Source organism: Trachemys scripta, chromosome 4 (genome assembly GCF_013100865.1).
Source record: "Trachemys scripta elegans isolate TJP31775 chromosome 4, CAS_Tse_1.0, whole genome shotgun sequence".
NCBI lineage: Eukaryota > Metazoa > Chordata > Testudines > Emydidae > Trachemys > Trachemys scripta.
The window spans coordinates 13,827,764-13,852,583 of record NC_048301.1 but is presented as its reverse complement, the minus strand read 5'-3'; the positions used below and the strand labels follow the sequence as shown (position 1 = coordinate 13,852,583).

Genomic DNA, 24,820 nt, shown 5'->3' with positions numbered 1-24,820 from the left:
TTCTCCCTTTGAGTATCTAAAATATTTGTTTCCCAAATAAGAGATTTTTGCCAAAGCTGTCTGGAAAGCCTATTCCATGGACTGTGATTGTAATTCTTTCATCCTCTCTAGATCATGACTGATTAGATTTTATTTACTAATGGAAAAAGTTCATAATATGTCAGAGAATAAAAATATTCATAAGGGGCTTGTCTGTATTACAAAATTTAGAACATGACCTTGAAGAGTCAGTGCCAACTATGAAAGCACAGGCTTTCATAGGTAAGGACAAGTCATGTTCAGCATCATGTCAGTTAGTCATGGTTAAAAATACTCAGCACTACTTGTCTTTGTCTATGATGACTGCAAAGTCACCGTGAACATTGTGTTAATGAGGCTCTTCAAGGTTGTGTTCTAACAATAAATATTGTAGTGAAGACAAGGCCATGTTCACCGATATCTCACAGCTTCATCAAGCTAGGATAAAGAAATTACTGCTGTGGACATGAGATTTTATTTTGACTTTAGAGCCTCTACTTTTGCCGTTTGAAGTGCACCTTGGCAAAAAGCCAAAAGAATTATCTGTTTTGCAATTATGATCAAGATAAAGATTTCTTATCTACTCAGATGACTAATAACAATACAGCTGAAGTAGATACTGAAGACAAATTATCTTTTTTGTTCGTGCTGCAATTTTGAACATTTTGAGCTTCAGTCTGTAGTTTGATTTTTCTTTTAATGATTATCAATTAAGTCAGAGAGAAGGAAAGACCATATGATTCCTATGGATTTTTTCAATAGCATTTTTAAGGGGGAAAATATATAACCACCTTGTATATGTGTTAAGTTTAACTCCAAGCTGATTTGAAGGTCTCTATTCCTAAGACTTCATTTAAATATTTATCTTTGTCATCTTAAGAAATTATGACATGTGACTGAAGTCTTGTTTCAGTAGCTCTGATGGAAAGATGTATTTTCCTGGAATGATAAATAATGTAAAAATACTTTATTACCATAGGGCCGGATTGTTAAAGGTATTTAGGCACCTAAAGATTTCAAAAGCACCTGGATGCCTACCTCCCACTGGCTTTTGAACATCCCACTAGGCACCCAATTGCATCTTTAGATATCTAAATTGCTTTAAAAATCTGGTCTGTAGTATCAGGTAGTTTTTGCTCAGAACCGCCATTATATCACAGCCTTGTCCAATTCAGTGCAGAATGAAGGCCTCAACAGGTGTCACCAAACAGCTAGTCCTGAACAAAATGCAACTAAGTAGTCCTAGCAAATGCTCTTGGTTTATCTCCAACTTTATCCCTGGTTGCTTTTCAGCACTTGCCATGCATTGATTTCCTTGACATCTTAAAATGACACCATCAGCTTTAATATCACACTTCTTTTGGAAGATTTAGTATCCCCTATTGCTAGAAGTAATACCTATGATTACTATAACCGAAAGATTCTTCTCTTTTTCTCCAGTTTGTTTATTTTGTGCATTAGACAGCACTTGATGTATGGTCATCTGTTTAGTTCATTATGCCTCAATCCAGCAAAGCAATAAGCATATGCATAACTTTAAGCCTGTGAGTAGTCCCATTGACTTCACTGGAATTATTCACTTGCTTAAAGTAAACACTTGCTTTCATGTGTTTAAATGCACTGATAGATCAAGGCCCTTTCCTCTTTTGTGTGTGTGTGTTGCTGTGTTATGTGGATCTTTCAGACAGCAACAGGGAAAGAGAAACTTTTTTTTTAAATTAGGAAATTTTGATTTCAAAATTACAAAATAATGCAAAGGGGACTTGAGAGCAGGTACCTGAAAGTACTTTTATTTTTTTTCTTTTATAATGACAGACTTTCAAATTGACTGCGTCCCTTTAGTTATGATCAACCCATTGCCACTTTCACCTTCTGCTATCTTCAAGACCTCTTTATGCTTGGTTTGCAAGCTTTAAGGAAAGTTTAAAATTTGATGGATTTCTGGGCTAAAAGGGTTTGGATCTTTCTTGAAGTATGGATCTTTGGAAGAAAACACCTTTGAAAACTCCACTTAGAATAGTCATGTTTTACTAAATTTCATTTTTAATTGTTGAATCCATTTTTAATTTAGGATGTTTGAAGAGATTGGAAATCTACAGTTATTAAATGGGAAACATCAACAGTATAAACCATTACATCTGCCTTGCATTCCTCAGAAATTAGTCCAATCTGTACAGACTTTTAGACTGTCTTCGCAAAGGACAGAGACAGGTGCAGTGTGTGTTTCTAATGATATTCTTTCTTTTATTTTTTTTGTGGGGGGCAGGGGTGTGTGGAATTTGGTTCAAAAAGTAATGAAAATATAGAAACCATAGTAACTTATCTAATCAACAGTCTTTACCATGGCACTTAATTCGGACTTTCAATGGGAGTTGGATGCCTTACTGCCCTTTGTGCTTTGAAAATCTCCCCCACCTCTGATACCTGACTCTTCTCTGCCACAAAGGACATGATAGTATTTTACTCATTTTAGGTAAATCCAGTACACTGTATTGAAATATTTGAAATTTTACATTGGTGAAATTTTCCAAACATTAGTTTTTGCATACATTAGTTTACAGTAAATCACCTGGTACTTTCATACTGTGCAATATATTTCTCTCAGATCCATATTAAATGCCAAGTTGATTAGTTTTATTCACAAGTTCAATTTAATTAGGGCACATTGTTTAAATATAATACTGCTAACAATGTTAAGTAATGTTTATTGAATAATGCAGGTGAAGAAGAAAAAGACAATTCCATGGACCATTCAGGTATTGCTAGTATTTCCTTGAGCCAAGTGAACAGTGAAACACAGGTATGCAGTTCTCCACTTGAGAAGGCCATGATGCCACAGAAGATGTTTTATTTGTTTAAATTAAAAGCACTTAAAGTATTTCCAGTGCTACTGTATCTTAAAACTAGATAACACAGGGAGGTAGATGGCTCAGGATTTGGTAATAGGATAGAGAATCTTTCCCTCTTAGGTTGCTGTTTCAAATCAAACTCAAGTCACTAGTGACTGAATGCTTTTACTCTCTGATGGCCATTATGAAATGAGATTGGTGATCATACTAGGCATTCTACCATTGCCTTCTTTTCAAAATCCAGGTCTCTAACTATGCCCCCATTTGTATATGGTATCCAAGTCTTTTAAATGACATCAGGAGATTCACTTGGGCATGTTTAGCAAGTTCTTGGCATCCTAAAACGGGCATGTTCTTGAATCACTGAACAATCATCAGTTGGCTACCCCAATAAAGAATTTAATAAAGAACTGACGCCTAGACGCATTAGACTCGCTGTGGCTGACAGCTCAGTTTTGAAGATCAGACAGGGAAAATAAACCAGAGCCCTATATCTTAAAGGCACAGACAGAGCCTCTCCATACACTGGAACAACCTGTACTTACATTTTGTCTCTCCCTCCCATGCCCAGAAAAACAGCTTTTGTGGTATATTGAAATGTACTACAGCTTAAAGCACATCCAGTAACTGATTTTTTATGGAACTAAATATTAAAATAAATAGCAATCAATAAAATGTACCTAGCATTCATATTTGTATTTAATTGTGAATACAGGCTTTCAATTTGGAAAGCTGCTTATTTTATGCTGCCCTTGAATGTCAAAGTGCTGCTGCAGAATTTAATATTAATAATACATAACTGCAACAGATAATACATTGAAGCAATTGTCAAAGGAAAAGGTAGACTTATGGGCAGCTAGGTGTGTGGTGAGGGTGGATTTTTGCATTTTGAGAAGAGTGAAAGAGGAGTAGCTTTCAGCACTAGAAAGGTGATGGGGGCTTTCTTTTCCTTCCTGCTTGTGGCAGTTTTCTTACCTGTAATTCTTCCTTCTAGGAGAAAGGAATATTCTCTGTCTCTCTAGAGAGAAGGGTATACAAGGCTCCTTTCCCTCTTCCTCTTATCAACCCCATCATTCTCTGTCCGTATAGGGCAGTGGGACTTTCTATTGGCTTCTTTTTTTCAAGCCAGTCTATAATTCAGCCCTCAGATCCACCTATTTCCCATTGTGTCATCCCTTCAAGGACCATGCGAAGTATTATTCCAATAATAGTGTTGATTTCTGGATTTCATATATGCCTTTACAGAAGAGTGAAAACAGCAAATGCTGAATAATGATTGTTTTTGTTTTCTGTCACTGGCAGCAAAGGTTTACACTGAAATCAGACTATATACACTATTGTAGCATTACGAAATCAGTACAGATTTTTTTTTATGTTCTATAAGTTTTCTCTTCATCAATTTTCTGTATTTAATGAGTTAAGTTCCATTCCCATTTCTCCAAACATTAAGATAATTGTTGGAATAACTGGAACGATATAGTTAAAATAGTTCTTTCCAGGGTACAGGTTAGTTCCAAATACATACAATACTAATTAAGGCCCTGTTTATGCAGAGGCTTAACATTAAGCATGTGAATAGGCCTATTGACAAAGTTGAGCAAATGTAAATGTTTTTGCATGATTGAAGTCTAAGAGGTCTTGGCTTAATTTAACACACCATAATAGAACAAAGGGGGCTAAGCAGAGAAAAAGTCCAGTTATTCAGTAGAAACACAGTATATTGGTACTTAATACAGGGTGTACTTTGGACTCACTGTTCACTTTGAGTCTAGTACATCAATTTTGAAAATATCTCATAACTAAAATATTTCAGATAGTGAATCTAGAGATATGCTGAACCACAAGACTATCTAACCCATGAGTAAATTAGGTGTATTTTGGCCCCACACCACTTAGAATCCACTAAAGCACTTGATTCCAGAATTATGAAATACTTCTGAAAGATTTTAATGATCGGAATATGTAAAAGTCATACATCAGTTGCAGGATAATGCTTCACAGGGCAAAAGATGTAGAGAAACAGGAAACGCACAAACTTAGCCATATTCTGCCATCTGTTACACCTGTACAACCTCACTGGTTTAAAAAGTGTTGCCCAGGAGTACCTGATCTTAGAATTTGGCCTATTAACTGTATTCTCTAAAATCCCAAACAAGTGAGATAAGTTAATGAGTGTCCTCTATTTGGTGCTCAGTTCATTTTGGTATGTGTTTTGCAAATAAAAAAAATCCTTTAAGCGCCTTATAAAGTACAGTGTTTCTGCTACGTAGGCATTTCATTAGGCTCTTAGTGCCACATTGTGCCATTAAGGCACAGACATGTGCTACACACAGCATGTAGGACCACCCCAGAGGGAACTCTGGTGGGCAGTATTAGTATTCTGCTTTCTGGAACTCCCCAACACACAGGAACTGCAGACTCACTGTACCTCACTTTAGGAGTGTGCACATATCGGCCTTTAGAGATGGAGGCAGGTTATGGCCACACTCTCTCCATGGTTGTGAAGGAATAACTACCAAAAATGATTTGGGTTTGCTAACAGACAAATCAAATGTGGGCATGGAACATGATGCTGCCACAAATGGGGTTTTAAGAGGAAAATTATAGTATTACTTTAGGTACCAGGAAATATTCCCCTCTATACATCATTGATGAGGTCATATTGGCAAAAGGACATCATTTGGGAATCCATCCTATAGAAAAATGCTCATCTGGAGGTAATCCAAAGAAAAGCAGCAAAAACAACAAGATTTGGATGTTATGACCTATAAATAGAGGTTAAGAGGACGGAATTTGTACAGCCTAAGGAAAAGTCAAAATATCATTGCTGAAGTAACAATTTTGTAAATGCCTTTGTTTGAAATATTTCCTGTATTTTAGAAATGTAATGAGACTGCAGGGACTAACAATCCCAAAATTGCCAAAGTTCCATCCATAGCAAGCTTGCAAAACCAAATGCAGTTCAGGTAACTTTTTTTAGTAAACCAGTTTTCATTGCTGAAATTATAGATGAAGATGGATTTCATGGAAATAATCCACAGTCAGACAAACAGCAGCATTATTTCTGTTTTCTTAGATTGCTAGTTCCTCAGGAACAAACAACTTGCAAGCAATGGTTTGAAAATGAAGCTACAGTAATAGGTAATGGGCTATTTGAGATTTTTGGATGGAAAGTGCTATCAAAACGCAAGCTCCTCTATACCCGGATAAAACATATGACATAAAAAAAGATGAGAGGCCAAATTTTCATCCTGTAATAAATTGGGCTTCCATTTTTGCTTCTGCAATTTTGGTTACTTAGGCAATTTAAGTTTGTAGATGCAGTGAGGTACTGAGACATCCAAGTGACCTAGAAATTGTAGACACAAATTGGATGTATAAAAATGGAAGCCAGTGTTTGAAACAGTGGCCAGAATGGTGTAAGAAAATGGAAAGTAAAGGGTTGTAAGAAATTAAGTGATTTAGGAGTCACTAATTGTCTAAGTAAGATCTGATACATAACTTATAAAAAGAAGGGAAACCAACACAAAATAAGAGAATAAAAGACATAGAAGGGCAAAGAAGAATTGGGAGAATAGGCACAGTAACTGTAGTTTTCTTGGTAAATTGTAAGGGAATAAGAATTTATTTGTGGGATACATGCAGAACAGGTACAAAATTAGAACAGAAATATGAGAAGAGAACCAGTAATTTTAAAATCACAAGTCTTTGAGTTTTGGTTTCAATTGGATTTCCATGGTATTGTCAGGTTAAATCATTGTCAGAAGTTGTAATGCAGTTTGTGTATGTGAAGATCCTACCTAGACCTCCCAGTATTGCAATGTGGGATCAGTGCCCACAATATGTGGGACATTGCAAGTCTCACATTGTAGGTTCTGAAATGTAGGACAAAAAATCTGATAACATTTCTCATTTCTCTCTAGCTTTTATCTTTCCCATCTTGTTTTTTCCCTCTCCCTGGAGATTCCTCTGTCACTCCTTGTATGGGTGTGCTGTTCATACTGCTTCCACATCAGCAGGTCTACTTCTGTTCTTGTGTCTGCTACATTCTCAGAGAGCAGTAGCATCAGTCAGGAGGAACAGAGCAAACCAGGCATAATGATAGCAGCCTAAGCAGTGCTTCCATAATATTGGAATAAGTGGCAGAATGATGGGAAACCACTTGGACAATGGCCACAAAGTGGGATTCCATTAAGATTACAGGACACTTGAAAAGCATTGTCATGGAATTTGAATTGGTTTGATCGTCCTTATCAAATGCTTTGCAGAATCAGTAGGATGAATATACAAAGTCAGCAGCTTCAATACAAATGTTACCCAAACTAGTGTAAATGGTGGAGTCTCTAACTTGAAGTCTTTGGCTATGTCTACACTACAGATCATACAGCAGCACAGGTGTACTGCTGCAGCTGTGCTGCTGTAAGATCTCCTGTGTAGCTGCTCTATGCCAATGGGAGAGAGCTCTCCTGTTGGTATGATTAAACCACTGCCAATGAGTGGCAGTAGCTATGTCAATGGAAGAGCGTCTCCCGCCAACATAGCACTGTCCACACTGGTGCTTTTGTTGGTGAAACTTATGTCGGTCAGGGATGTGTTTTTTTCACACCCCTCACCAACAAAAGTTTTACTGACAAAAGTGCTAGAGTAGACATAAATCATGATTTGAGGACTTCAGTAACTCAACCAGAGGTTAGGGGTCTATTCTAGGAGTGGGTGGGTTAAGTTCTGTGGCCTGCAATATGTAGATCATGGTGGTCCCTTCTGGCCTTAAAGTCTGCGAGTCTGTGAATAGTAATGTAAAGTTAGTAGACATTTTCAAGTACCCTTTCCCCATATCAGGTTTCTCATTTAGCTACAAGAACTATCTTTTTAAAATAAATGCTGTTTGTTATTTGTGATACAAACAATGCCAACTTCTTTGTATAGGAAACAAAGATGCTGAATGTGCAGATAAGGGAGCAGCAAGTAAGTCAAAGGATTCTGCATATATATCTCAAGTAAGTTAAACATTTTTCTTGTTTAACTAGTTATTTTATTTAGAATAATGAGATTACTCTGCCTGAAATGAGACTACTGGCAAGAACAAGAAGAGCAGGATTTGGTCCTTGGTTTTTACAGCCTTCAGTATAATTATTTATCTGCATATTAAAGACTTTTTTTTTCAATGTTAAAATTCTATTTTCCTCCAATATCCAAGTCATCCCTAAAGATAGCTTAAGTTCACTACACATCTTCCAAGATGTGAAATTTTTTTAGTTAATATACTAATGATACTTGTAAAAAGTGGAGCTTTCTGTCAGGGCAAGAAAATTTTTGGATAGTGGTCAGATTGCTATGAATTACCATGCATTCTTTTCGCACAATTAGCTTGTTCGTGAATCTAGGACCTCAATAAAATGATTTACGTCTATAGTTTTATCAGAGAGGAGAAAACATGGTTACTATAATCTATGAATGTCCCTGAGATTCTGTTCTGTGGCTGATTGGACAGAGGAGTTGTTGCTGTAGCAAGCAAGCTTTAATGTCTTCTTTTGTTTTGGATGATTAAAGATTAGTCCTCCTGGAAGCAATTTTTACTGAAAGCCATATCAGCTGGTAGTGAAAATTGTCCATTTTATATCTATAAGAGCTCTGAACCTTTCTCTTATCAAACCTTTCTTCAGGAGCCATGTGGTATCTATGGGCTTTTTGTTGCACAATGAATTCCAGGTGGCTGAATAAAGAACTTTTATTAAGAAACCAGGGACTTTTCTTTAAAAAAAAAAAAAAAAAAAAAGTGTGTTTGGGCCAACATTAACTTGTGAAATTTTCTGGTGCATGTTCATGGATTTTGGTATTAATTAAAGTCACTAAATAATTGGAGCGTTACCCAGTATGAACCTATTTTGATTTATTATTAGTATTTGTATTATGGTAGAGATGTGCTACATTCAGATTGCCATTGGACTAATAGTTTGGGAATTAATTGTATACAGAGCCTGGTTCAAATAAGGTGGTAGAATGAGGTACAAATTATATTTCCATACAACAGTTGATTTCTCTGTGCAATACAGGAAATTTACCTTGTGTAAGGACAGATGGTGATACTTCCACTTATGCTTCCTTGTTTCTTTTGCTGCATGAAGGCCATTTAATTTCTACAGAGGGTAGATGTTGAGAGGATGTGCTGATTCATCACATACCTCAATCATCCTGCCTACATGCGCCTTCTTCAGCCAGCACTGGCCAAGTTTTGGGCTATACTGACTCCTATCGTCCCTCAGCTGAGTGGTGCTTGTGGCAGCTTTCAGCCACCACAACCTCTTCCCAGAGATTTTCCATCTGGGGCCCCTGTATCTACACCAGCAGAAGCTCAGGTTGAAGCTATCCTATAAAATATTAAACATTTTTGTCATTTCTACTTCATTATGTACAGACATATCACAATGGCACCTAGAGGCCAGTGCTTAATTTGTGCCAGAGCTTGCCAGGGCTGAGCCCTGGCACCTCTAGGTGTGGCAGATCATAGCCTGGTGCCTCTGGGCTTGCCACATCGGTTATGAGAGTAAAAAAAATTGCTTGAGCCCTGGCACCTAATTGCTTGCGCCCCCACCAGCACCTCTTTCATTGCTAAAAGCCCCAGCTGAGATCAGGCCCCATTTTCCAGCCATACCAGAAGAAAGACAGGAAGCAATGTATGTGGTTTAATTAGGTTGCAGCTTTATTCATTTAAAACATCTGGGCGTACCTAACAGTAAATTGTACAGTGCAGGTCATCATCATTTTCTTAATCATTGGCACATAATCCCCAACCTGGTCCACCGCCCTCCCTTTGTCTGAGGCAAAAAGGAGCTAAAAAAGAGGTGGGTCATCTTCCCACTGTACCAGACATAGGAGCCCCGAACCCAGCGTACTCAGATCTCTTAAGGGAGAATTCCCTTTAGATCCTCTTCCACTCCCTTTTGTCCGATAACCATATCCTTTCCATAATGAGTATATGCCCTGGACCTCTGCCATGAGTTTTACTTACTAAGTTGCGACATTATAACTTATCCCCTCAACCCCAGCCCACCAGGACCCAGAACTGCTGTGGGGAAGGCAAAAAAACCCCATTCCATCTCCTCCAATCACGAGGTGAGGGAAAAATTCCTTCCCCGCCTCCAGGAAAAAAGGGTATCTAGCATAAGCACACAGCAGGTCCTGAGGAAACATGGTCCCTAGGCAGATTTTATGGGTGGGTGCTGCCAGCCTAATCCAGGTAAAAGAGGGCTTCTCCAGAGCTGCATGGGGGTATAAATACCACCCCCATATACTCTTCCAGTCAGCAGATGCCCTGCCTGGTCCAGCCCTTTCCTGCTTCTCCCTGCTCTGTACAGGTAAACTTTCCTCCCTTTCTCCACTTCTGCTACTAGTTGGGTGGGGGACCCTAATGGGACAACAACCCTTTTATTTGAGATAGCTGGACAGGGACGCACCACATCAAACTGAGATGAGTACATTGTGCTGGGCACTATACAAACACATAGTAAGAGACAGGCCCTGCCCTGAAGAGCTTGCAGTTTAAATACACAAGATACACAAAGGAAGTGAAGTGACTTGTTTGAAGTCAGGCAGCAGGTCAGTGGCTAATCTAGATCTCCTGATTCCCAGTCCATTGCTCTGTCCTCTAGCCCATATTGTATCCCCTGACTCCCTACATAGTACCTTAACTATGGGGAGTTTGTGGCAGCTTTCTGCTCTATGTAAAATCTCTCTCACACACACATTAAATAGAGCTTTATAAAATTGGGGCACATCAGCTTTCATCAAAGTGAATTGCAATTTTTAAATATTTTTTTTTAGAATTGCAAATAAACTGGAGTGAAACCCTAACCCTTCCCTGTTTCCACAAAGCTAGAGCAAATAGGCTCTGTGAAGCCCATGTGAGCGAGAGCGTGGAGCAGCTTTACAAACCATGTACAGCTTCTCTATCATTGATTTCAATAGGAGCAGGCTTCAGGACCGCTTTCTCTTAGCCTCATGCGATGCATACCCCTTTGTGCTGTGCTATGTAGAGGTGATGACTTCTGCCACCTACAGAGGATACAGAGCCCCGTGCACCCCCTTCTCTGATGCAGAGGAACAGTCATGTGTGTGGGCAAATTTCACCTACTCAGAATAATTAATAATTAAGACATCTTTTACCAGATTAACTAGAGTGCTAAATCCTCAGTTGCAATGGACAAGGTTGCTAGAGTGAAAGGCAGCCACAGCCTCCATGCCACTAGATATGCTCTAGATCAAAAGGAATTATTGATGGAAATTATATTGCCTGTGTTATGCAGGTCAGATTTGGTCCCTTCTGACATTAGAACCTATGAATTTCACTGTGGTCTCTGGGAAGAGCCAGCACAACCTAGAAGAGCAAATAATGCTGACTGTGGAGGAGATATGGCCAGGTGGTGGAAGGATGTGCTGATTCAGTGTTTTGTACACACATCTAAAAAACAAAAGAATTTGGTTGCTGAACACCAGGACTGCTTATTTCACTGAAACCACCACAGCCAGGTAAAGGAGTATCCCATATTCAAATATATATGTGCTAACAACCATCCCCCAACCAAGAAATGGTCATCCACAGGTTTCTGAATCCTTAAATTGCACAATCTAGACAAAGGTGGGAAAAACTGAACTTTAACTCTGTTAAACTAACAAGATTGCACTTTGTAACTTGTCATGGTAAAACTCATTGAGTTTTCAGATCAATGCAATTTTTGCCTGAGTAAGGACTGTAGGATTTGGTTCATTAAGAACAGGCAGCAAGGGCCTCTTTATTCATGGGAAAAGAGTTACATGGTAGAGGTCAGTTTTGACTAAATAAGCCAAATCCTGGAATCCTTTATCAGGCTACTGAAACTTTGGAGTGTGTTTATACCTTTTTATTTCATAGCCAACGTCCCATACAGTTATCACAGTAGAATTTTTGTAGTTGTTCTACTTGGCTCTGTCTTCCAAATATAGGATTCCATTTACTGAGGTTCATAGATTCCAAGGACAGAAGGGACCAAGTCTGACCTCCAGTATAACTCAGGTCATAGAACTTCCCCAAAATAATTCCTTTTGACTAGACACAGCATTTTTTTTAAAAAATCCAGTCTTGATTTAAAATTTGCCAGAAATGTAGACTCCACCATGATCGTTGGTAAATTGCTCCAATGCTTAGTTACCCTCACTGTTAAAAGTTGACACCTGATTTTCAGTCTGAATTTGTCTAGCGTCAACTTTCACCCATCAGATCTATGTTGTTCTATTAAAAGCTCTCATTTTGAGTGCTGCTCGTGGAGAAGGATCTCCTTTACAAAAATATCACCTGTGTCCTGGTTGAGATTTCCTGCTCAGAGTTCAAGTGTCCATTCTCATCTAACCTTTTCTTTGGGAAGAGAGAGTCTCAGTGAACTAAGATATGTTCTCATGGTGATGTCCCCTAATTCCACTGGAGAGTACTGAAAGGTTATCCCTTTCCACTGCTATTAAAAGCATTAAATCTAAATAGTTCCACAGTGAGAAATGTAGTGCTCTGTTACAGATGAGTAAGGCTGAGGTGGCTCTTCCATTCTAAATCCCTATTTTCAGTCTTTTTATAAGTTTCCCAAATTTCTTTTTGTGCTGCAATTTTTAATATATGGTCTCTATCCAGATGTGATTTTTTTGGTAAACCACATAGTTTAATATGCAAAGGTAACTATACTGTGCAGATATAGTGATGTTGGTCCCAGGATATTAGAGATACCAGGTGGGGGAGGTAATATCTTTTATTGGACCAACTTCTGTTGGTGACAGGGACAAGCTTTCGAGTCCTGGGTAAACTTGAAAGCTTGCCTCTTTCATCAACAGAAGGTGGTCCAATAAAAAATAAAAGATATTACAATTTTAGCAGTTGATTAAATAGCTTATTAAATAGTTGATTAAATAGCTTATTTTTATGAATATTAAACTTTTTACCTAAACAAAGGAGACAAAAATACAGTCAATATATTTATTGCTAAAAGGACTACTGACATTTTGTAAAAGATGTAAATGCCATAAGCGTGCTTTTTATTATGTGACATTTCTTTTTAACAGAATGTACACACAGAGTGTTTTATTAAGTCAAGTGAGGATAATCCTGAAGCAGCAGAAGGAAGTACTGAACATTTTCTGAAAACCCCTGAGATGCCTTTATTTATAAGAACATCAGAATCTAATGGGAAGGAAGCCCAGTTCCCTAAAACTCCTCCATTTGAATTGTAGGATTTTAATTTTATTGATCTTTTATGAGCCATGTCATGTTGATGTGCATTTTATAAACATTTTGATTAATTTTGCTATGCAAAAACAATTTTTTCCTGCAAGACAGTGCTGAACAATGTTCAGGTTTTATTAAAATTATTATGATAGCAAATAGAATTTTGTTTCAGAGGGACATTCATACTGAAGCAGACTTGAAAGAGAACATTTATACCTTCAACAGTGTACTGGGCACTTATTCTTTGGGGTTTTTTTTGCTTTATTTGAGGCATTAATGCCTAAATAAGGGCCTTCTCCCCCAGAATCTAGCTTCTTATTCTCTATGATACTGAAATGAAATCATAATCCTGCATTTATGATCTCACACTCTATTGCCATGGAAATGATTGGGAAGACATAAATCTGATATTATTTCTTAACTACAGAATCTGCAGGAGAAAAAGATCTGCCTGTTTATGTAGCCCAAAATTGCACTGGCTTCTTTTGCTGCCATATTAGATTTGAAATTCATGTCTAACTAGCTCTCCAGCACACAAAATCTTTTTCAGCATTACTGCTTTCTCTTATTGAGAATTTGCATATATGAGATTGTATTTGGTTGATTATTTTTTTGTTTTTGTTTTTTTACTTCCAATTTCTTGCCACACATTTTGTAACAAGTTTGAATGTTTCCCCTGGTATGGAAGTCCTTCTGTTAAGGGATATTTTTACAGTATGTTATTGATTTTGGTATTACAGCATTTGTCTGTAAATAAGAACCAATGTTTGATCTTTGGCTCTGACTGGCTACCATGAACTCACTCTGCTTCTCCTGGTGGGAAAAAACTCCATAGACAGGGGTTATTTATGACTGTGGGAAACATTCAAAGGATGAACATTTTTATTAATCTAATGAAAAAGTTGCTAGACGGTGTGGTTTTTCTTTCTTAAACTCTTTGCTTGGGGCATCTGTTCGGGGGAGAAACATGTGACATGCTTAGAGTCACCCATCTTAAAAAAGATATATTGGAATTTGAAAAGGTTCAGAAAAGGGCAACAAAAATTATTAGGGGCATGGAACAGCTTCCAGATGAGGAGCGCTTAATAAGACTGGGACTTTTCAGCTTGGAAAAGAGAGGACTAAGGGAGGATATGATAGAGGTTTATAAAATCATCACTGGTGTGGAGAAAATAAATAAGGAAGTGTTATTTACTCCTCATAACACAAGAACTAGGGGTCACCAAATGAAACTAATAGGCAGCAGGCTTAAAACAAACAAAAGGAAGTATTTCTTTACACAATGCACAGTCAATCTGTGGAACTCTTTGCCAGAGGATGTTGTGAAGGCCGAGACTATAACAGGATTCAAAAAAGAACTAGATAAATTCATGGAGGATAGGTCCATCAATGGGTCCAGGTTCAGGAATGATGTCCCTAGCCTCTGTTTGTCAGAAGCTTTGAATGGGTGACAGGGAATGGATCACTTGATGATTACCTGTTCTGTTCATTCCCTCTGAGGCACCTGGCTTTGGCCACTGTCGGAAGACAGGATACTGGGCTACATGGACCTTTGGTCTGACCTAGTATGGCTGTTCTTATGAATAACATTCTTACCTACTTTGTACTACAGGAAGCAAGTGTTGGTGTAAGGACAGGAATTAATGACAGATAGAGGAAAGTAGAACAAGAAGCCTGGTTCTGATTTCACATAGGTGTAAATCAGGAGTAACTCTGTTAAAGTCAATGAAGTTACACCAGCGTAAAACTATTATAAGATCAGAATCAAACCCAGTGTACCTAAGGGTCTTTTATTAAATCATAGGGTCTGTTTTATAACTCTCAATATAAAATGCTTTCTTACAATGTTTCTTCCTTTCTTTCATTACAGGAATCATAATTTAGGTTGTGAAGGACCAGCACCAAAATCACCTGCTTTTTCTTTTCTTATGCCCTGTGCCCAGAAGTCACCTGGCTTTAATTTATTTGACTCATCTGTATTCGGAGCAGAAAATTCATCAGACCAGGTAATATTGAATCTTAAAGATATGATCAGTTGATTTTCACAAAGTGAAGTATTCTCAGAAAACTTTGTTGATTGTGTAGAAGGTTTCCAGCATCCTTTGTGTTCACTTACATTGTCACTTGTTTACTAGCTTGTTTACTTTTATAAAATATATCCTTTGGCAGTGCTTTTCTACTGCTAATCTCAGTAAGAGAATTTCTGACCAGGTATGATTTTTTTCTCGCTGGGGCTGGCCCTTGTGCTTTTGGTATAATGGAAAGCAACAGGGCTCAGATTCTCAAAGGTATTTAGGTGCCTAATTCTGATGGGAATGAGGCACTTAAATACCTTTGAGGATCTGGGCCAAGGACCCTTCTGCCACTTCTGGCTCCTGAACAGGGGAAAGAGGGGGTGGTTCCGCTACTCTTCCCTTCCTTCAGCCTTCACGTTGTGTCCCCCTCCCCAGGGTATAGCTCAAGTGCCAGCCTCTGCTTAGGTTTCCAAAGAGGCAGGAGAAGGAAATTGCGTTGATTCTTATCAACTTGAAAAACAGCAGTGAAAACTGGCAGGACTTTGCAGATACAAGCAAACAATGCATTAGTAACACTCAGTTCCAGTTTAGAAGGCTTACTTTGCCACCGTACATTAGGGCTTATTTAAAAAAAAAAAAATTAAAGAAAGCTTAGCTTCTGCAGAAGGCGATATCATTTACATGGGAAAGTTTCCTACTCATGCAGAGCAAATGGATTTTTCAAGCCCTGAATATGAATATGACGTCACCCCAAGTTATCTTTTGGTTGAATTTCTGTTGTGGGATGGCCCTGTTGTGTAGTCCCACTGCCATGTGTAAGCCTGGGGCAAAAGGACATGGATAGAACTCCATGGAGAGCTTAGGCTGTTTAAATTGCACTGGGAGCTGAACCAGCCCCCTGCTGCTCCCAGAAATGGGGAATCACAAATGTAGCATGGAGCCATTTTTGCCTCCCTGTTCCCCATCTTCACACCGCAGCTGCACAGAGCAGCTGAGGATTGATCCCCTCATGTTATCCACTCTATAGAACTTTTCAGAAGCCATATGGAAAGATTAGTAATTAATCGGAACATCTGTATAAAATGGCTTATTAGAGTAGTGAGTGCTTGTGCTCAAATGTCATTCAACAGAAGAATCATAGAATTGTAGGACTGGAAGGGACCTTGAGACCATCTAGTCCAGTCCTCTGCACCCACGGCGTGGAGATCATATTACAGCAACATTTTACTGCAGTAGCTCTTTGCAGTGTACGATATAGCGTCATACCCCAAAGAATAGTCATATGAAGGCTATCCAATAGGGTGACTTTGGATGCCGTCTTTCTGTGAGTTATTGATTACTTCTTTGAATTAAAGATGGAATGAGAACAACATTAGCCCTTTGCGGGAATATGCTGCCGGAATTAGAAACTGGTCAAAAGTTGATTTTATTGTACTGTAGTTTTACTAGTTACCACTGAGGTGGTTGAATCATTTGTATCTTTAAATATTGACTGAAGAGGTAAAACACACTATTTTAATGTCTTTATATGTAACAATTTAGCTAAATTAAAAACTTTAATCATTATGAAATTATGTAAAATTAATCAATGCTTATATCAGTGTTCTAGTTTATGTTGTAGTTTTCTCATCTGTTAAATATAATGGCTACTATGTTTCAGACTGATGAAAGTTATTCTGCAGGAAACGTAAACCCTATTTCCCCACACAAAGATATTGGTAAGCTTTGAAAGTGAAAAGTACTTTTATATACCAGTTTATTCTGTTCATATTAATGTAATTGATCATTTAAACTTGTGGCTCTGTTCAAGAAGAGATCCCTGATTGACAGAAATGTTGTTCAATAATGGTGCAATGGTAAAACTGTGACCCTGTAATTTGTGGCCCATTGTATATATGTGTATTTGAAACAGCACAAAATATGTCCCTGAATATTACATCAGAGAGCCACAAAGACTGGACAACATTTACATGAAAGAGGAGGCAAGAAGATGTAGGAGGAGAGAGGGAGGCGGTGGAGGGGCAGTGAGAAGTCTGGCATTAGATGTACTTGGAACAAACCATGAGATAGAACACCAAGGTGAAAGAAGCAATTCTGAGAGCTTTGTCACTCATTAAAAAACCTAATTTCTGTCCTATTAAATGTGAAACAGCACAGCTAAATGCCTATGCGTTACCCCAAGACTTCCAGTTCATTGTAATTGCACATTGGGTCTGTTAGTAACATTTTGGGCTATCAGTGTAAGAAGGAGTTGTTGTGTATCTTTGGACATCTCTTTCTAAAGTGCAAGTAATGTTTCCATGTTGTTAGTGAAATCCTTGGACCTGACTCTGCTCTTACTTCCTTCTGTCTAAATCAATTTAAAATTGATGTGAATGAGAGGAAAATCAGACCCTCTGGGCCAGGTCCTCAACTGGTGAAAATCAACATTGCTCCAGTGAAATCAAGGGAGCTATTCTGCTTGTACCCTCTTGTTGACAGCCTACCCTCACTGAAGTCAATGGGAGCTTTGTGCCAGGATTTCACCCTCTGTCTCTCTCTAACCTCATAGTGGGAATTATCATCTCATCTCATTTGGAGCACTAGAACTTCACAGGCCAGTCATTATCTGTTAGACTATAGCAAAGCAGGTATATATAATTATATACATATGTGTGATACAAGACTCATCTTTATCACATGTCTGTGGGATTAAACTCCTTTTTAAGAATTTTTTTTTTTTTTTTTGGTATGGGAAAGTGTAATTCCATGTTATGAAATTCAAAACTCTGAGAGTTAAATAGTTCTTTTATCTGTAGCAGTGGTTCTTCTTCAACTGCATGTTCATGTCAATTCCAATCAGGTGTGTGCACGCCATATGCATGACAGCTGGAAGATCTTTTCCTTAGCAGTGTCCATAGGGTCGGCCTGGGTGCCCCCTGGAGTTGTGCCTTCGTGGCACCCCATATAGGGCCCTGCCGCCCCGTCCTTCCCAGTTCCTTCTTACCGCCGGTGACAGCTAGCTGGAACAAACTGTTGCTCTTGCTTTGCCAGCGCATTTGGGCAGTGTCCACTCTTCGTGTTTATAGTTCTTAGTAGTTACTCGTATTAGTTAGTATTAGTAGTAGTTCATAAGTTTCCTTTCGGGGGTTCCCCCCCACCAATGCTCCCCCGGTATAGGGGTATGCCCCGGTCCCGAGGGTTCAAGCTCTGCGAGGACTGTGGAAAATTTATGCCTAAGAGCAACCTACACCCTTCCTGCCTGCGGTGTCTTGGGGAGAGCCACCAGAAGGAGAGGTGCAGAATTTGCAAAGTGTTCTGCTGTAGGACCTAAAGAGACCAGGAGCAAAGGCTCAAGATCCTTATAATGGAGGCGGCACTCTGGTCACAATCCATCCCGGGATCGGCAGAACCCACGCCCAGCACCTCCCCATTGGTGCGCAGTGCTCTGGCACCGATGGTGTGTGAGCCAGTGCCGAGGAACAGCATCGCCACAGCTCTGTCCATAGACAGTCTTCTGTCAGGCTCCGGTCTCAGTCCCTGGTGCCCCAGAAAAAGAAAAGTCCAGAGAGGAGGTTGCTCTCACCTCTCCAAGCCCAGGGAGCCTTCGGCAGGGAAACCCAATTCAGGCCATGTCACCTCAACTCCTCCTCCTCTTAGGGTCTCGTCTACTCTCGCTTCCTCTGGGGTCCAGTAGAGTTCAAACCCTCACCGCTCTCCGGACCGACATGGCGGGCAGCTCCAGCTCCCCTCAACGCCAGAGGCATTCAAGGCGGTTCAGGACCTTATGCGCCTTACAGCGCCGTCCTCCCCGCAGAGGAGAGACAAGTCGCCGGTGACTACCCGGCCCCCGATCCCATCAAGGGGCAAGCCGGCAATGATGGCGCGCCGATTTTCATCTCCAACGCACCTCTCCCTGGCACAGTCTGCCCACATGGGGGAGCTGCACTGGTCCACCAGTTCTTGGCACGGCTCGCCGGCACCATGGAGTACCGCTCCTCCGTGGTCCTCCTTCTTGGAGACCTCGGAGTCGGAATCCTACCACTTTGATAGGACCAGGAACAGAAGGTCCAGGTCCCAGCGTGACCGCCAGCCCTATCCGGCGCCGTGGCCACTGCAGTGGCAACCCTCGACTCAGTGGCCCTTCTGGACACGGTGGGCGTATCATCAGAGCCAGGGACAGAACCAGGGGTCGAGGTCCAGATCCGCATCAGTATCGTCAGCTTCCTTCATCCCTCCGCAGGCACCATCAGCACCACAGGTAGCGGCGCCACAAACGCCCCTCCCTTCGCCTGCGGCGCTGGCACCAACACTACTGACCTCGATACTGACGGCATCAGCAACCTTGGCACCACCAGCATCAGCACCGATGATCTCGGTTCCAGTGGCCCTGGCACCGCAGGCTACGGATGTGGTGGCACAGCAATACCGGGTGCAGCGTGAGCCCCTGGGCACTGAGGGAAGTGAGCAGGGCCCATTGCCAGGATTTTCCTCCTCATCCTCCCCAGATGAGACCGTGGCAGGGACATCGACGGCCCCAGCCTTGGAGGACAGCAGGGTCCTACAATAGCTGCTGCGCCGGGTGGTCCCAGAACCTGGGTATCGAGGAGGAGGTAGAGGATGCCAACCCTATGGTTGATATCCTTGCCCACTCCGGGCACTCTCACATTGCCCTGCCATTAATTAAGACCATTGCTGAGACCACAAAGACCTTGTGCAGATCCCGGCCTATCTGACCCTATGGCCAAGAGAAATGAAATGCGGTACTTTGTCCCCTCAAAGGGATACGAACACTTATTTACACCCCCACCCCCAATTCCCTAGTGGTTGGTGCAGCTAATTAGCACAAGCGCCAGGGCTACCAGGGGCCCTCCCCTAAAAATAGGGATGCTAAAAAACTAGACCTATTTGGGAGGAAGGTCTGATCCAGGGATCCGCAACCTTTGGCAGCGGCCCGCCTGGGTAAACACCCTGGCGGGCCAGGCCAGTTTGTTTACCTGCTGCATCTGCAGGTTCGGCCAATCACGGCTCCCACTGGCCGTGGTTCAGTGCTCCAGGCCAATGGGGACTGCGGGAAGCAGCGGCCAGCACATCCCTCTGCCCACTTCAGCCCTCTTTTATGACAAAACAGATAAAAGACTCCACAGTCTAAAGGACTTAAGGGCCACCCTCAAGTCCTTGGGCCTCCACACTCCCCCCACTCAGAACAGGCACTTCCAGCCACAGCTTCCATTGTGGTTCTACCAACTGCAGAACTGGCAGGACACTTGGAGGAGGAATAGGAGTGGCAGGAAAAGACTGCACCCATCCTCGGGCCAGGGCTCTGGCCATCCCAAGCCACCTTCCGGCCTCAGACTGGCCTTTTGAGGGTGCGGTCAAGGAGGATGCACCAGTACAAGAACTGGATCTACCCCGCCTTACCTTTTTGTCCTGACTGTCCCCTTTCTACCATGCATGGTCCCGTATCACTTTGGACCGCTGGGTGCTCTGCACGGTAGACAGGGGATACTCCATCCAATTCCGTGCCCTCCCACCCTTCCAACCCCCTTCCCCTTTCCTCTTCAGGGACCCCTCTCATCAGCAAATCCTTATAAAGGAAGTGCACTCCTTTTGCTAGAGGCAGTGGAAGAGATTCTTCATGAGCAAAGGGGCAGGGATTTCTATTCCTGGTATTTCCTAATACCGAAAGCCAAAGGTGGGCTCAGGCCCATCTTAGACCTGCGAGAACTCAACAAGTTTGTGAAGAAGCTCAAGTTCCGCATGGTGTCTTTGGCCTCCATCATCCCTTCATTGGATCCAGGAAACTGGTATGCTGCCCTTGACTTGAAGGACGCATACTTTCACATAGCGATAATTCCGCCCCACAGAAAATACCTCAGGTTTGTGGTGAACAACAACCACTATCAGTTCATAGTCTTCCCTTTTGGCCTGTCAGTGGCACCTCGAGTGTTCACCAAGTGCATGGCCGGGTTCCCGCGAAGCGGCAGGTATGGGTTTTCCCGTACCTAGACGACTGTCTGATCAAGGGCTGCTCCAGGTCTCAAGTGGAGGCACAGGTCGACTTCATAAGAATGACATTCGATGAACTGGGCCTCCTTCTGAACAAGGGGAAATCAACACTGTCCCCAGTTCAGAGGATAGAGTTCATAGGAGGCAGTACTGGACTTGACACAAACCAGGGTATACCTCCCAGAAGCAAGGTTTCAGTCCCTGGGCGACATCATACAAGGTCTCAGGCAGTTCCCCTCCACCATAGCAAGGAATTGCCTGAAACTCCTGGGACACATGGTGGTTTGTACCTACGTAGTACAGCATGCCAGACTCAGACTTCGACCTCTTCAGTCGTGCCTAGTGTTAGTGTATTGGCCAGTCCGGGACAGTTTGGACAGGATTGTAACCCTGCCTCAACTCCCTCCTGTGGTGGCTCAACCCACAGGTAGTATGTGCAGGGGTCCCCTTCACCATCCCTCAGCCATCCCTCTCGCTAGTGACAGATGCATCAGACTTGGGCTGGGGGGCACATTTGAGAGACCTCAGAACACAAGGCCTCTAATCTCAGGCGGGTCTCGCTCTACACATCAATGTCAGAGAGTTGAGAGCAGTGCGCCTGGCATGTCAGACTTTCAGAGCCCACCTAGCAGGGAGATGTGTATCAGTGATGACAGACAACACCACGGCGATGTTCTATATCAACAAACTGGGGGGTACATGCTCCTCTCCCCTGTGCCAGGAAGCCTTCATTCTGTGGGACTTCTGTGTAGAACACTTGATACACCTGCAAGCATTGTACCTCCCTGGAGTACAGAATGAGTTGGCGGATCATCTCAGCAAGTTGTTCCACGGCCACGAGTGGTCCCTTTGTCCAGACGTAGTGAACTCAATCTTCCATCAGTGAGGCTTTTCATTTTGTGACCACTTTATAAGAAAAGAGCTCTTTTATGGACCACCTCCCCTTTCAACACCCAATCCCTCTACAGCTTGTCTCAAAATATTTCATTCTGTGGACCATCAGGAAGGGCTCTATAGAACACCATGAAAGCCTCTAATCAATTAGATGCAATTGTCTTGCTAGCCTTCATTGAACGTAGTGTCACAGTAATGGGAGCTCCATTTCTAATACATGAATAAACATGCCATTGTATGCTGATATTCAACAGGATGTTAAAGTACAGTACATTATTTCAGAAATACAGCCTGTTGATTGCAATCGTCTTAAATTAGATGAAATCTTATTTTAACAGACTAATTAAAATATGTATTCCCTGTAGGAAGCTTATTTGGGAAATCAGAAAACGAAGATGCGTTTACATTTTCCTTTCCGTCAGAGTCGTCTTCTCATGAATATGGGGATGGAAAAGATGACTTCAGCTTTCCATTTGCATTTGGACAGGATCAGAGATCATCACATTCTTCCTCTCTGAAAGGTTTTCACTCTTCATCACAAAATACAAAGCCATTTACACTCTTTTAAATACATTTCTTGACTTCCTTTTGTGTATTTTTGCTGCTTAGCCTTGACCCTTGTTTTCAGCAACTTAAGAAAAATTCATAACATTTCACTTCTCTGTCATTTAATGTAAGGTGACATTACTGTACTTGTACAAGAGCATTTAAATATTCTCCACTAATCATACATGCTCTGAGATGTTTTTATTTTTATTTTATCACTTTTAATGATTTAATGTATTGTGTGCCTGAAACCTTTTGATAAGCTCTCCTTTAACTTGCACACGTTAACATAAACAGCAAAAATATCAATAGGCAATAGCATATTCAGTTAATTCAGTACCTTTTACTGAGTATTAAACCTCCATGTTGAATAAATTAAATGTATGATATCAAAAAATGGAGGCTGGTTTTGGTGTCAGTTATAGCAACAGAACACTTGTTGTCAGTGGTATAAATACTGTTTTGTATGGTTTTAGTTAACTCATTTATTGTAAAAAAAAAATTAACCATTTTACTGCAGCATTAAACACTGTTTGAATTTGTTTATTGGGCTAAATACAGCATTCAGAAATCGGCCGATTGTCTCATTTAAAGTAAAAATGTACACATTTTTAAAATAAACTTGTTTGTCAATTATCGTATATGGTTTTGTGAGTGAGTGTTTTAGTCAACTTTGCAAACTGAAGTAATTCTGTAATTAGAGTATTTGGTATTTTGGCCTGAATGCACAAAAGGAGTTAAGTGCCTAAATTCCAGATTTGGGACCACTGTTATGCACAAAATACCCACTTAAACCCAGAGCAATTCACAAACCCAGGGAAGACAGGCATTTGGCCACCTAAGTTGTGTGTGAAGCTTGATGATTATTTAAGTATTTATCCACAGTGGAACAGTCGTTGGGCCAGAAAGAGAGAGAATGACTGTGTAGCCCAGTTGTTAGGGTACAGTTATCCTGCTCCAAACATTCTTTCATTATTTTTCCACAGTGGAACAGTTTCAACAGGAGAGACTGATGCAGTCCCACATCAGAATATTCCATAGCTCAGTTGTTTGAGCACGCTCCTGAGAAGTGGAAGACCCCTGTTCAAATCCTTGCTGCCCCTCTGCCAGAGATGGGGAAACTGAACCTGGGCTATAAATTGAGTAGTAGCACCATCTCATCCAGTGATCATATTTTGAATGAGACCTGGTAGGCAGCCTCTCTGCACACCTATGGGAGTGGGCCCAGCACACAAGATAGGCCAGGGGTAGGCAACCTATGGCACGGGTGCCGAAGGCGGCATGCGAGCTGATTTTCAGTGGCACTCTCACTGCCCAGGTACTGGCCACCGATCTGGGGGACTCTGCATTTTAATTTAATTTTTAATGAAGCTTTTAAAACATTTTAAAAACCTTATTTACTTTACATACAACAACAGTTTAGTTATATATTATAGACTTATGGAAAGACACCTTCTATAAACGTTAAAATGTATTACTGGCACGCGAAACCTTAAATGAGAGTGAATAAATGAAGACTCGGCACACCACTTCTGAAAGGTTGCCGACCCCTGTGATAGGCATTCATCTGCCTGCCTTCCCCCAGTTTGTGGATCACTCTGGAGCTTAGTTGGGAGATTGATATCTGGACACCTAGAGTTAGGCAGCTGTGTGCATGCCCAGAGTCAGTTAGGTGCTGAGGGAATTTTTACCCTGAAAATATAGGCGCCAAGTGAGTTTAGGTGCCTACAGAGTTCGGTGGGAGTTTTGTGGATTGCAGTGGAGCCTAAAACTGGAACTTAGTGCCTAAATACCTTTGTGGATTGGGGCCTAAGGGGTGGAGGCCTGATCTGTCTCAGAACTTTCTTTCTGACCCGCCATTCAACCTGCAGTTATCGGGAACACTTAAGGTAAGGGTGAGGCTTGAGGGAGCTGGAGCCAGGTCATTGTGGGTAGAAAGCCAGAAGTCTCCTAAGTCCAATACTGGCCACATTTAGAAAGCCTTGCAAAATGCACCTATTTGTCTAATTGACTCTTGGTTTCCTCTGTCATCTAGTCTGTCAATGTCATCCTTGTCTCTATCCTTTTAAAGTTGCGTCCCTGGAAGTGGAGGAGAAAGGGTTGGTGTTAGAGTATTAGCTACATACATGGGAATCCCCCTCCCCCCCCAATGTAAGCAATGTACAGTGCTCCCAGACATGGGTATGTCTACACTGCAATTAGACATCCGCTGCTGACCTGTGACAGCTGATTTGGGCTCCCAGGGTTCAGGCTGCGGGGCTGTTTAA

General features: G+C 41.3%; 1 protein-coding gene across 1 annotated transcript in view; it reads left to right on the top strand.

Annotated features, from left to right (window-relative positions):
• Nucleotides 1-22,649, top strand: part of C4H14orf39 (chromosome 4 C14orf39 homolog) — a 40,893-nt gene extending 18,244 nt beyond the window's left edge. Inside the window, exons 8-16 of the mRNA XM_034767914.1 lie at nucleotides 2,090-2,229; nucleotides 2,739-2,818; nucleotides 5,748-5,833; nucleotides 5,944-6,008; nucleotides 7,794-7,864; nucleotides 12,948-13,111; nucleotides 14,981-15,116; nucleotides 16,786-16,843; nucleotides 22,373-22,649. Coding sequence (XP_034623805.1) covers nucleotides 2,090-2,229; nucleotides 2,739-2,818; nucleotides 5,748-5,833; nucleotides 5,944-6,008; nucleotides 7,794-7,864; nucleotides 12,948-13,111; nucleotides 14,981-15,116; nucleotides 16,786-16,843; nucleotides 22,373-22,575 — 1,003 coding nt within the window. The 3' untranslated portion in view covers nucleotides 22,576-22,649. The remainder of the gene's footprint in view (nucleotides 1-2,089; nucleotides 2,230-2,738; nucleotides 2,819-5,747; nucleotides 5,834-5,943; nucleotides 6,009-7,793; nucleotides 7,865-12,947; nucleotides 13,112-14,980; nucleotides 15,117-16,785; nucleotides 16,844-22,372) is intronic.
• Nucleotides 22,650-24,820: the final 2,171 nt, after the last annotated feature.